The sequence below is a fragment of the Mchenga conophoros genome, linkage group LG17, assembly GCF_057382185.1.
Source record: "Mchenga conophoros isolate Kocher_MC1m ecotype Shallow Benthic linkage group LG17, M_conophoros_male_GT1.1, whole genome shotgun sequence".
Classification (NCBI taxonomy): domain Eukaryota; kingdom Metazoa; phylum Chordata; class Actinopteri; order Cichliformes; family Cichlidae; genus Mchenga; species Mchenga conophoros.
This window is the reverse complement of record NC_140542.1, coordinates 28,297,838-28,311,345: the sequence shown is the minus strand read 5'-3', so window position 1 is coordinate 28,311,345 and position 13,508 is coordinate 28,297,838. Positions and strand designations below refer to the sequence as shown.

The 13,508-nt window shown below is 40.8% G+C and overlaps 1 protein-coding gene across 1 annotated transcript in view; it reads left to right on the top strand.

The window, feature by feature from the left end:
• Positions 1–7,931, top strand: part of snd1 (staphylococcal nuclease and tudor domain containing 1) — a 176,454-nt gene extending 168,523 nt beyond the window's left edge. The window contains exons 23-24 of the mRNA XM_085251073.1: positions 4,173–4,217; positions 6,897–7,931. Of these exons, the coding sequence (XP_085107199.1) occupies positions 4,173–4,217; positions 6,897–6,962 (111 nt within the window). The 3' untranslated portion in view covers positions 6,963–7,931. The remainder of the gene's footprint in view (positions 1–4,172; positions 4,218–6,896) is intronic.
• The last annotated feature ends 5,577 nt before the right edge of the window (positions 7,932–13,508 follow it).

Genomic DNA, 13,508 nt, shown 5'->3' with positions numbered 1-13,508 from the left:
GCATTCTCAACTGGAAACACCCTGAGCTGCGGACATGAAAGCTATTATTTTCTGGAAGAAGCTCTGACGACGATTCGTCTGCTGCAGAGTTTTTTGTTTGCAGTGTAGTCAAAAGGAGGCTGTGATGGCAGGCGGGGGGGACATGAAACAAGACGAAATAAGGATTGATAGAGTGGGATGAAAAAAAAACGAGCAAAGCAGCAACAAAGAAATAGTGACAAAAGGCTGTTAGTGGCAGTTTTTATGTTGGAGTTTGACTGCATGTGTCTGAGAGGCTGTGCGCCTGATCATCATTGCTGCTAATGAGAAAAGTGCAACATGCACAGAGGACACGCCTCATTGTTCCCTTTCCACTCGGGTGGTTTTTAAGTCCTGTGACATCCCATATCGTCAGCGAGGACCACGTGAACACAACCGGGCACCGAAACGTCGATTAGTCACTTGTTTTTCATACACACGCCATCCAAAAATCTGACTAAATCTGGTTTTACTTTAGCATTTTCACGTGCTGTGAAATTCAAAGTCGACGCAGCTCACCTACGCACCAGACGTGCACAACCTGTCACAAAAGTGCCGCGTTAGCGCTCGCTCCGATCCACCACTTTCACACCGCATTTAGCAGAACACCACCTGGGCATGGCATGCTGGCCAGTGCGGGGAAATGCACGGTCTCCCTCCCTCGCTGCCTCTCTCACTCTCGCAGATTCACAGCCAGTCAGATACACAGATTAGTGCCAAACCGCCAGACCGACACCACCTGTCGTTCATCTTACGAGAAGCATCACACTTACACAAAGTCTCCCACCAAGTCTTGCGTGAGAAAGTTACCTGCATACATTAACGCTGAGTCAAAACGTATTTTCAGATCCTTCCCCTTTGGTGCGAATGCGAGTATCAGATAGATGTTTTTAGTCTCAGTCTTTTACAGTAGAACTTTCTTGTTGCAAGTAATTGCAAAGAATGAAATTACATGCATTCAGGAGCACTCCCACGTACGCTGCAGCCTCCTTAGCCAACAACATATTCTCTGGTGCCAGCATCCATAGCCACTGCTCACCGTTAATGGCATCTGTCTGGCATATGGGAGCTCTGTAGGGTCATCCAGACAAGCTCACTGTCGCCCGCAGCCTTCTGCTACCTGAACCCTCTACAAACTCTGCATTTTCTTTCCTTTTCTTATTGGACTTCTTTACTTTACGTGCACATTATTTTACTTATTCTACCTCCCTGCCATCATTTCCACATTTCCCTTCCTCCTCCATCTATATGATGACACCCTTGTTTGCTATAAAGATAAATATTCCCTTTCTTTGCCTCTCCAGACGAGTTTTACATGAGCCATTGTGCCTCTCTACTGGAGCCAATAGAAAAGCTATGAAAAGAAGGATCCGGGACAGGATACGTGCAGCCGTTCGAAATCCAAAGTCTGTCATCATTTGTGTTCAGTGAAGTGAAGTGAGGGGAACAGTGAAAGATGAGGGTGAGCCAGGAAAGGCACCCTCCCGACCACTGTACAAAGAGGCCCACCATGATAATTTCAGTATGGCAGCATATCATCTGTGCATATTGTGCTGTAGTGCTCTTGACTTTGCATCTTTCACAGAATACTTAGCATTTGGATTCAGCCTCTCAGCTCTATGGAGTTTGGAAAAAGTGCAGATGGAATACATTTCCTCTAAAGTTGAGCTCTTTTTGGGGTTTGCCATTTGTCCTCACAAATGCAATTCTCTCTTTTGTGTTTATATATTGCCTAATCCACTTTGGCGCGTATGAGACCCTCTTCCCCATCATGTTAGCTTCCCCTAGCTGTCCAAGTGTTGCACTGGGAAAGACTGCTGTGAGCACTGAGAGCTCTCCTCCAAAGCCCAAATGGCATCACTGGCCTTTTGTGTCTGTGAAATATCTTCGGCTGGGTCTTCCATATGGTGACATCTGCCTGATGGGACCAAGATGCCAGATCCCAATGCCTTCCAAAAACAAAAAAAATCTCTCCTTTAGCTGGCTTTGACGGATGACTTGTGCAGCCACAGCACTTTCCTCAGCCGCTCACTTACATGTGCACGCGCTCACACAGACAGACAGGTCTGTTATCTTGGCTGTGCCATATGCAGCGCAGCTATCAAATCAACCTATGTGCACAAGCTAGCTAAGCAATTAAACTCCAGAGCCTCATCCACACTCGACTGTTTTAACATCTGGCATCCTTGTTCTAGATGTGTATGTGCCAACCAGCTCTTCTGCTCTTATAATACCCTTCAAAACATGCTGAAAAACGGAGTCTTTTATGTGGAAATACAATGACTTCTCTTTCAATTGACTTTTGATTTCTTTGTGTTCTTTCATTTAAGTTGTTTTCTTTTTACTGTCATGGTTATGTCTGCCACTATGTCAGAAAAGACAGGAATGAACAAATTCATGCATGCATCGTACAGATAGTGCTTATTCGGTAGATGTGGTGCAACCTCTTATTTGTGTTTGTGTACCTCGTGCATAATTTTATCCAATATTGTGAGTGGTGGAGGACATCTCGTTCCAGGGGTCTGTTGCTTGAGCTTTTCAAGGTCCAAACATCCACTTACACTGTACCCACCTAAGCAAACTGGCTCTCTATCCCCCCCCCCCATGACTCATCACTGGTTCATTCAATGAGGCTAAATGGCTGTTCTAGCAGAAGCAGTCAATATGCTCAACACTGCACATTGGTTTTCTCTTCTCTCCTCCAACTCCTGTATAATCCTCTCCATACTCTCAATATGTGCATATTACCTTTGAGTAGATGTTTTTAAAGCAGCACTTCTATTGAGCAAATGGATAGCGTGGAAAGAGTTTCTATATACAGTATGTGGCAGAACTATCTGGGGACTTTACAGCTTGAATAATACTTTAAACTTGTACTCTTTGTTTTTATTTCATATTAGTTTTATTTATCACAGATTAGAAAGTTTAGATTTAAAGATTTTATCAAAAAAATACACCCTGAGATGGCACATGCTCAAGTTTCTAGCCTAGACTCAGTTGCTTTACCATAATGTCATAGCTTAATTCCGCTTTTTAAGGCATCGGGTTTTAGCATTTAAGTTCATTTGCAGACTTTGATAGTTCATTGTTGCATAGCCTTTGGTGAATAAACATCAGGTTGGCTGTATTTGCTATTTACAAGTTGATTCAATGTTATCTCTTGGCTCTAAGTTGAGATAACAAATAATTATGATTACTTGATACCTTTTCATCTTTTTTTTTTTTTTAAAGAAAACAGCAGATCTGTATCTTCGGTTCCTTTTTACACTATTTTATGTTTCTAATTAGCTGAATTGATTTTGCGCTTCTGGTTGAGAAAAAGCTCGATTCAACTAAACCTGCCGGAGCCTATCGGAGAGTCAGTGAGTGAGGCTGTCGTTACAAAGTGCCGTGCAGTGTTGTTTTTATAGTTGTAGCTGATTAATTGCACAGCACCTACAGTATCCGTTACAATGCTTTTTGTTTAGCAAACAGTTGCTATAGTTAGCTATACAGTACTGCTCATAGCTGACTCTTTCCTTGTTAGTTTTCACTGTTCCACAACCTTACTGTAAAAACAAAACAAAAACAAGACAACTGGTTTTGTACAAAAAGAGGAAAAAACACCAAAGGAGAACACCTTGAAGGTGTCTTACAAATGCACTTGTTTAAAAAAAAAAATCTTCTGCACACCATCGACGTGTTGGCCCAAGGCTGGAAGGCATGAGTATGAGAGTCACTCTTATCTTGAGTGACTTAGCATGAAGTGATGCCACTCCCATTGGTGGATTAACTCAGTTACAGAAAGCGTTGCACTGGAACATGACGTCGGGAGCTCCGTGTGCTTCCTTTGCATGTTTGTGTGATCTGCATCGCCCGCAGTAGCATAACCACTTTGTGTCTGCGTGTTGTTTCGATCTCGTTGATCTTCAGAGAACATTGCGCTCCTTCCATCTAGTGCTGAAGGGGAGGGTGAGCGAGTACCCTTCTTTATAAAAAGTGAACTTTGTGCAAAAAAAAAAAAAAAAACTTGTAAATTTCCATGTATGCAGGTAAAAGAAATGTCTCAGGGGCAGAACAGGTTGAAAGGATGCATTGATTCACCTTAATCCTTTAAAATCCGACGGGTGACGCAGGGATGTGATATGCTAATGACTTGTCTCTTTCTGCCTCAGGTGACAGAGTACCTGAACAGTCAAGAATCTGCCAAGAGTGCCAGGGTAAGTCACTTCATCCCAGCCACCATCTTATTGTCTGTCGTTTTCTATTTCTTTTTCCTTGTTTTTTTTCCACTTTTCCGTCGCCTCCTCCTGTAGTTTGTCTGCCTCTTTGAGAAATCTACTGATGCCAAAACAAGAATACATTACAACACTAATTACTCTCCCTTGGAAACTATCAGAGAGAAAGTGTATCCTCTCCTCGCTGCTTTTTCTCTTTCTCAAGATGTCACACATTACATTGGCAGTCCGCATTGTCCCATATGGACTGCTGCCCACAGTCTGTGCAGGTCCGTTCTTTGAAAGTATGGGGTGGGGATTTGTGCAAAAGAGTGCAGTGGGGATAGTGAGGAAGGAATGAATAGGATTTAGGGTCTAGCACACTGGGCTCTCATGTTGGAATGAGTCGAGTCGGAGTTTTGACATAACAATCCGCCGCAAATGTATTTATTCTGTGACCAGTAAACTGTGCGGCCAGCCAAGTGAAACTGGCAGCAAAAGATTGGAAAGGAACCCAGGAAATGTAAAAACAATAAGTGCTTTCAGACCAGAGAGTTCTAGGGACTAGTTGGTGGGGGGTTACAATTTAATGTGTAGTGCTATCTCGCGCTATGTGTAGCACAGATGGACGGGGAGGGCTGCGAGAGTCCAGCTCTCCAGACGCACTGCGAGTGCCATTGTTTACTTTCTCGTAATACTGTTTCAATTTCTTTTTCTCTATACATCGCTTCACTGTGTGTGGGGTTCCTTAGGTAGTGAGTGGAAATGGGATTTTCACTTAGAGTGAACATCATATTGAACTTCCTCCTTCACATATAAAGCCTGGAGACCATTGATGGTTCATTTCTGTGTTTTGTTGTGTTGTGTTTTTTTCCCCCCTTACACAGCTGATGTTTAGACTTCATAACATGTCCAAATTGCCACACTTGTGTCTAGGTCAAGTGCTGTATACGCTCAAAGGTTCCTTTTCTACTGAAGTTTCTACTTCCTCCATTCCAAAAGCATCTATGTACTGATATATCATAAATATGCACAAGAAACTAGAAAGTCATTGCCTTTTTTTGGCAATAATGAACTAAAACATATTCATCCTGCTGCTTTTAAAAGTCACCAGTGCACTATATATGACTCGTTCCTCCATAAGAGTGATGACCTGCCCTGTACCTTAATGCATATATATCAGCATATCAAAGATATATGTGGTTTGACGATTATTTGGACAGTTTGCACAGGCGGAGACCACCGTCACTAATCTCTGAAGCGCACTGGGTCATTTTGTTCTATAAGCAGGCCTGAAATATTCAGAAAAGAGCTTCTATGGTTTCTCCTAGTAAGTTATTTTTAAGGATTAAAGAGTTTAAACTACATTACCCAACTTCTTCAGGAAATCTGAATCCTGATCCTTTAAAACATAAATAAATAGAAGCCACTTGAACCTCGTCTCTTGTGACAAGGGGTCGTCCCAGCGGTTAGCGCCGCACGCTTTTCAACAGATGCCCTTCCTGACACAACCGCAAAGGGGATTAGTGTCTTTAGCTTGACTTGAACCATCAACCTTTCACTTGTCAAACACGGCTCTACGGGGCCATCCTTTAAAAGAAAAATAAACTGATTTTTAGTAGCAGGACAGAGATGTGAAGAATTGGACACATTTATGGTTATGGTCTTTATGTTGAGGAGTAACAAAAAAAAAGACATTATGTAAAAATAATAGAGGAGTAATAAAGGTCTGTTCAGATAAGTCCTGTTGACAAGGGCTGAAACCTGGAGACTTTGACAGTACAAAAAAGAAAAAGCCTTTCACAAGAGCCCCAGGAGCATGCAATAGACACTTGGATGTCGCTTTGTTTACTCTTGTAAAGCATGATGGCTCTACATTCTAAAAGAATCAGTCCCTCCTGTGCCGCTTTAGCTACCCGGCGGTTATACAGCATGTCCAGACAATGAGTCAGTCAGAGGTGGAATTGACTGTAATCACAATCGGAGTTACTGCCATGTTTTCAGGGTGTCAGGGAGGAGCAGGAAAAAAAGGCAGCGGAGTGCGAAACGGGGAAACGGCTTCATTCATTTCATTCATCCTAATAACTACTGCTAATTAGCACAGTAATTAGGTATGAATCACAGCATTAACAGCTGAACGCGCATGCTTCTGAGAGCCATAAAAGGAGCATCCCAGACAGCAGACCTGCGCATATACACACAAACACCTCCAGACCGGACGGCTTCTACGGCTTTTAAAAAGGCAGTAACTAACTGGGTGCTGTTCCAAAGTGCGCACACTCTTTGCCAACCACGTCGCGGTAAAGCCGACATTCAGGCAAACGAGATGGTTTATGGGGCAGTGCAGGATTGTCAGTGTAATGGAATAGGAGAAGTAATAGACGTGGTGGCGTTTGAGGCACTGCGAACCTCCTGGATACGCAGGTCCGATTAAATGGTGATGGAGATGATGATGATGCTGGCTCTTCGCACTGGTCTGTGAAAGCACTGAGCTCTCTCTGTGTGTTGCACTGTAGCTCTCTCTTCCCTTTAGCTTCTTTTTCTTTTTTCTTGTCCATTTAACATGCAATGTGCTGGAGAGGTTATTGGAAGTTCCATTCAAAGCAATGGGGCATTTTCACCACATTGTGCAGTTATCTGTGTCAGTATGGTCAATGAGATCTGTCTCTGTCCTCCCATCAGCTCAACATTTGGCGCTATGGAGACTTCCGTGCCGACGACGCAGACGAGTTTGGTTACAGCCGTTAAAGAAAGGAAAGATAAAAGAAGATGCACAAAAAAGAGAACAGACCATCCATTAAACACCATTCCAAAGACCAACGTGGACGGCAAGTGATGCTTTGGACAGAAGACGAACTAAACAACAAGCTCGCGACTCACTCTTCCCTCATATTTAGCATTTCAACCCTCCCATCTGGCTTTTCTTCTTCTCTTACATCTTGTCCTCCTGCTAGCCCCAGTAGCTCCATATAGAGCATGCTAGCAAAGCTATAAGAAAAAAATAATTATCATGCAAGAATCACTTTCCTTTCGTCCTTTAGTTTCCCTAATCAGCGCCTGCACTATTGCCGGTCCGTTATTTGCCACACTATCCTCTCAGCAGTACCTGTGTGAATGATAATAAGTGATGCCTACGTATGTGTTTCAGCCAGTCATCGACTTTGCTCTCTGACACTCTAGCCCAAGCCCTGCTTTCCTCTTTACTCGGAAGGGAACGTCTGTTTCGCAGGAAAAAGCTCAATTTTTTTAATCTTTGTTTTTTTAAGCAACAAATGCTTCCCTAATGAATTTCTTGTAAATGTGAGGATATGTTGAAAGGTGTATATTGCTTTGTTTTAGAAAAGTGCTGTAGGTGAAGCCACACAGACTTGAAAAGAAAAAAACAAACAAACAAAAAAAAAAAAGGATGAATTATTTTTGTCTTCAGTGTATATCTGTGTGATTATGACATTTGCAGATGTTTTTGTGGGGAGTGTTTCGTCGTTTATTCACTGTCACACTTTTATGACCAGTAAATATCGATGCCTTCACGTGGCATTTTATCATCTCTTCTTCTGTAAAGTTTACATTCTGATAACGGTAATGATCCTGTCTCTGGCAGTCTCTTCTCTTCCTGTCTCTGTATGCCATGGCAGATACAGTGTTTGAATTTGTTTCCACATAATGGACCTTTGCATTCTATTAAAAATCTGATGAATAAAAAATAAGCAAATTAAACGTGGGTTTTTGTTATGTTTTCCTCAAATAAAAATGAAAGAATGCGAAAATGCAACCTGAAACAAAGTCCTTTAGACATAAAGCTCAGGATTTCAGGTTTTTTTTATGAAACACTTGTGCCAAAATTTAAGAGCACTTCAATGCAGATAAAAGGTTTTGTTTCCTGTAAAACACCACAATCCAGCAAAGGTCTTTCACTAAAAGCTTGACAGTTTGGGGTTTTTTAATTTCTTTTTTTAACCACAAAATTTGCAATTAGCGATGCTAATTTGTCTAAGCTTGAGCTTGTTTAACATTCACCTCCAAAATCTTTCAAATGTATCACTTCGTGCTCAGCTACTGCTAACAAACGGGCTGTAAAATCAACTGTTTCCACTTAAAAGTTTAAAGTTTATGTAAGTCGTGCAGAAGCACAGCTACTGAATTTACATGAAGTGATTTTTTTTAAAGTACAGGTTTGAAGTGTTTCCTGCCCGTTTAAAAACAAAAAACAATTCTCAAAAATAATTTTTAAAATAAAACCTTTTCGTGCACTGGATTGGATCCATCCCATTGGCTGAAACAAAATATATCTGTATTGGAAGAGAATTTGTAGCCTCTTTGCGACAACAGTCCAATTTGAAGATTTATCTACAATCAAGGCCAAAGTTATTTTTTTTATCCTTTTAAAATGTTTTATTTTACTTTCATTATTTTTAGTCTTCTTCATTATTGAACATGGAGGGTGTTTGTCAGGGGCAGAATTTAGAAAAAGAGTTTACCCAATATGTTCCAATAAACGTCCGTCTAAGCCTCGTCAGGCATGGTGTTTTGTCAGATGTGACCAAAATTGACTAAAACCTCTAAATTGTTGTTTTACTTGAGTTAAATTAGTAGCATATCAGGGTGGTTAGCGCTGTCTGTCTCTTCACAACAAGAAAGCGCTAATAAAACTAGGTAAAAAAGAGAGAGCAGCAGCATAGCTTTGTGCTGAGAAACTGCACTACAGATGTCATGCTTGCTTTGAGAGAGTTGATGGAGAAGCAGAAAGGTGTGTTTGTGGATCTAGAGAAAGCCCGGAGTGGCAGAGAAGTATGTGAGGGTGGTGCAGGAGATGTATGGAAGACAGAGTGGAGAAGAGATGGATGAAGTTAAGCTACAGACTGACAGATTAAGTCAGGCAGGAGTGTCTGTGGATAATGATGTTTACAGGTGATATTTGACCTGCAGGGAGAAGGTGGAGGTATGCTCTGGAGAGAGAAGAAAGGTCAGAACCAAGAGAAAAAACATGCGAATGAAGACGAGACGGATATAACAGGGAAGCCACAAGTAGAGGTAGCAGTAAAATAACAGGGGCCAGCAAGATCTATGGTTTGGAGACTGTTACACTGAAAAAATGACAGGAGGGGGGGTACTTACTCATCAGTCACTAAAGTATCTGCTGGGAGTGATGAGCTCTGAGCCTAGACACTAAACTCTTAACAATATTCTGCTTCTGTTGAAAATAAATATAAAATAAAAATCAGTTCAAAGGTGAATTGTCTGAGTTAAATGGGAAATGAAGGTAACACTTGATATCTTTGCTGAGGCAGAGGTTTCTATAAAAGTAGATCCATTATATTAATTTTCAGCTCCATATAGTCTTTTTTATTTTTATTGCGGGACTCTTAACAGTGTAAGTCTTTGCCTGACTCATAGTTTTAGCTCTGGATCTTTAAGGGGACCCTGCCTTTGTGGCTTCCACAAACAGTGCAGTCATTCCACTCCCTTTTAATCCTATTGCACATAACTGTAGCTGCCATTCAGCTGGGGGCGCTTGCGAGCTAGTCTTTCATTACTAGGAGCTAAACAGCTAAAATGATTAATTACACATGCACTTAAAGAATGCCTAATATATGGCACTAATTAAATAGAAAATTATATTCCCCTTATTAAATTAACTCTGTTTCGGTAAAGAATATCAAAATAAATAAATAAAAGTGTGCTTATTAACAGTTACATGAAGTAAACGGACAAAAATTATCTAAAGGAAAAAAATACAAATATTATCATTATTATCTCTTAAATGAAAGACCAAAAAATATAAAAACACCGCTATCAATGTGCACATAATCGGGTAACAATAGTTCAGCAGTTTTAATCCAACACAAGGAAGAAAACCATTTCTTTTCATCTAAAGTTTCCACGTACGGATTAGGATGCTTAAAAGGACTTAAAACAACAGGTCTTGAGTGTAAATATGCCAACGTAATTATTTGAAACCACATTAATAAGTCAGTGAAATTGTAAAAGCATATATAAACATAGACAATTGAAATAATAGTCGGTATACCTCATGGTTGGACACCATCAGCAGCAGGTTGAACCACTCAGACACCTGTCACACGCAGAATTTCTTTTCCTTTTTCGGCGAATTCTCTGTCAATCCTGGAGGTTGTTGTGCGGTAAACTCCCTGAAATACTCATCTGACTCTTCTTTGTTTTTGATCTTTTTTCTTGAGGTTATCTTTATCGGCTTTTGCCTGCAACTTGACAAAAAATAATATAAAGGGTCTATAATACAGTGCCCATAAACATTTAATGTAGCCTGCCATATAAATAAATGCTCTACTCCACATTAAATGACTGTTAATCATAAAGCACTCATGCTTTGCCAAATCTTACATAAACCACATCATTGCCTCCTCAAATCACCATACATATGGTTTAAAGCCTATTTCCCGAAGAGCAAACCTAACAAGGATACTGCAATAATAAGAATTCAGCAGCGCTTTGCATTAGCAGGTCAGTCACCCTGACAAAATAGGTATTTAACACACTGAAAACTGTGAAGCAGACACTTGATTTCCAGTGGGCTTCGGTTTACAAGTTTTTAATGACAGCTCTGTTTGTCATTAAAAGAAGTGCATCCAGACCTGCATAAGAAAAAAACCTCATCGCTCTCTTTAAATCAACACTTTCACTGAATTTCATAGGAATTTATTTTCAGGGCAGATTTTAGTGTTTAAATAACTCACAAAACAAGCGGCCACATTATTCCCAGCGCTAGAAAAAGCTTGAATCACTGTGTCATGACCTGGCTGAAAAGCCATGGAAAGGCACACAAAGGGAAGGAAAATATCTTGAGATTCTGAGTCAGTGGCGAGGCGCTGCGAGTGTGGATTAGTGACGAGCGAGATGTTGGATAGCACAAAGAAAACACAGATTAAGCAAGGGAGGGAGCTGAGGAAACACTGGGCCCAAGTGTCACCGATTGTCCTGATGGTCTGCTATTCCCACCTACTGCATCACAGAAATAGATAACATAGGCAGCACAGACAGGCAAGCAGACCATCGCTGCTGCTCAATAAAAAGCCAGTCCTTTAGTCCAAATGAAATCCCACTTGTCCGTTTCTGCAGCCAAAAACGTCACACGTTTTTAAAGAATGTATTATTACTGCTAGAGTTTATTAATAAAAGGCAAATGCTAGAAAATATTTTTGACTGAGTCTTTGAAGAGGCACATTTTTGACGGGCAGAAGCCTAGGCAGGGGATCATGGATAAGTAGAAAAAGAAAACATCTGTGCTGATTAAATCTGTACTGGCTGAAGAGACACATTCATGATACATTTGTTTGTCGAGGTGTAGTATGAAACCTCGACTCACTGCTCATTTGCTAGCACTGGGTTGGACGGCTTTCCCCTTCATAAACGCTTTAATTCTTCATGAGACAGATTCCTGAGAGATTTTGGTTCATATTTACATGATAGAATCACACAGTTGCTGCAGATTTGCTGCATTTCCTTCCAGGACATGAATCTCCTGTTCCATCACATCCCAAAGGTGCTGTTTTCGATTGTGATCCTGTGACTGTAAGTTCAAGAAAAGTTGTTATCCTGCTGAAAGCAGTCGTTAGAACACGGGTTCTCCATGGTCATAAAGCTGCTGGTGTAGGCTGTGGCATTTAAAAGCTGCTCACTGTGTGGTCTTCTGCTGTTTGCACTTTGACCTGTTGTGCATTCAGAGATGCTCATCTGCACGCTTTGGCTGCATTGAGCTTCAGCAGCTCATCTTTATGTATCTAAAAGACCGGCCGCTGGTCCGAGTGTCAGGTGAACTGAACTTCAGGTAAGAAGTTATGACCTGCAGTCTATCTGGGTCAGATATAAACCAAGTTTAGGTGGAGTTTATTTTCGTTGTGCTGACTTTTTACAGTCAGTTACAATAACTCGTACTGCGTGCTAGCTGGAGTTATTCTGCGTCTTTACACAGTCAGCTGCCTCTTCTTCTCTCATTCTCTCCCCTCCCTCTCCTGTTGCTACTTGAAACTGATCAATGATCAGCTGATCGGCTTTTCTCTCGTTTGTTTATCTCCCACTTTGCGCCAGAAAGAAGAACCCAGCGGATGTCGCTCTAAACAACAGCAGCACATTTAAGCTTGATCAGCTGTTGTTAGAATTTATTTCATATTAATTTCTAGTATCAGCTGATGTTTGCTGGAGCCACAGCTGTAAAGCTGCTGGTCATGATATCGGTTTGGATATCCTGGTGAGAGGGAAACATGAAGATGAAACCAGGAGATGTCCTTACTGAATCATCAGAGCTGAACAGGTGATGGAGAAACAGGTTTACCTTTTAGGTCACATGAATTAGTTGAAGGGAAGTTATGAACTGTTTCTGAGAGACAAATAACACCAGGATCCTTTTCAGCTGGTAACTGTGCAGGAGCGGGTCTAGCAAAGTTTTGCCAGGGGGGCCAGGTAGGGCATTAACAGGGAAAGGGGGGCACAAAGAAATACTTTTCTGTCTTATTCTCATTTAAAATGTCTCGCTTTTATTAAATAATTATATGAATCTTACAACCAAAGTTTTTATCTGATGTAAAATGTATAGAAATCATACATATACCAACAAGACTGTACATCACTGTCACAACAGCGTTTGTTTTAATTGTTGTGAGGAGACCATAAATAGCATTTGCATTTTCTGTTGTACAGTTCATTTTTTTTTGTTTCAAAATAGCTGATAACTATTCGCTGACAGCTGCCAACATCTGCGAACAAATATAATTCTGTAAAGTTGTTCTATATAGTGTGTAGAGCGTTATTAAATTTATTGCTAATGCAATTATATGGCACATCATCAAAAAGGTTGCCGACCCCTGTTTTAGGTTGTGTGAGCATCTGGCTGTAACAAAAATGATGATGTCATTGCTTTACATATAGCTGCTTTACTGGCTATAAAAAACCCAAAAAGTATTAAAGCATTCTCACAAGTTAATGCAAAGAGAGGCTGAGTAATCATTGAACTGAAAATTATTATATATAAGTGTGTAACTTTGGACTCGGGGCATATGATTTACAGAGCAGATACGTATGCTGTAGCAGAAAAACAATATGCAGTTTAATTTCAGATGGCTTTTAGAATGAAAAACAACTGCGGTGGGAACAAACCGGCTTGGCTGTTTTCTTCTTGAGATTAAAAACTCTTTGAAAGAGGGCGACAATAATAGAAGTTTGCCTACTCAACATTCAAATTGTGTTTTTAAGACACACCTCCAGCCTGGAAGATATGTTTTTCAATTAGACATGGCAGCGGTACTTTTATTTTATATGGCT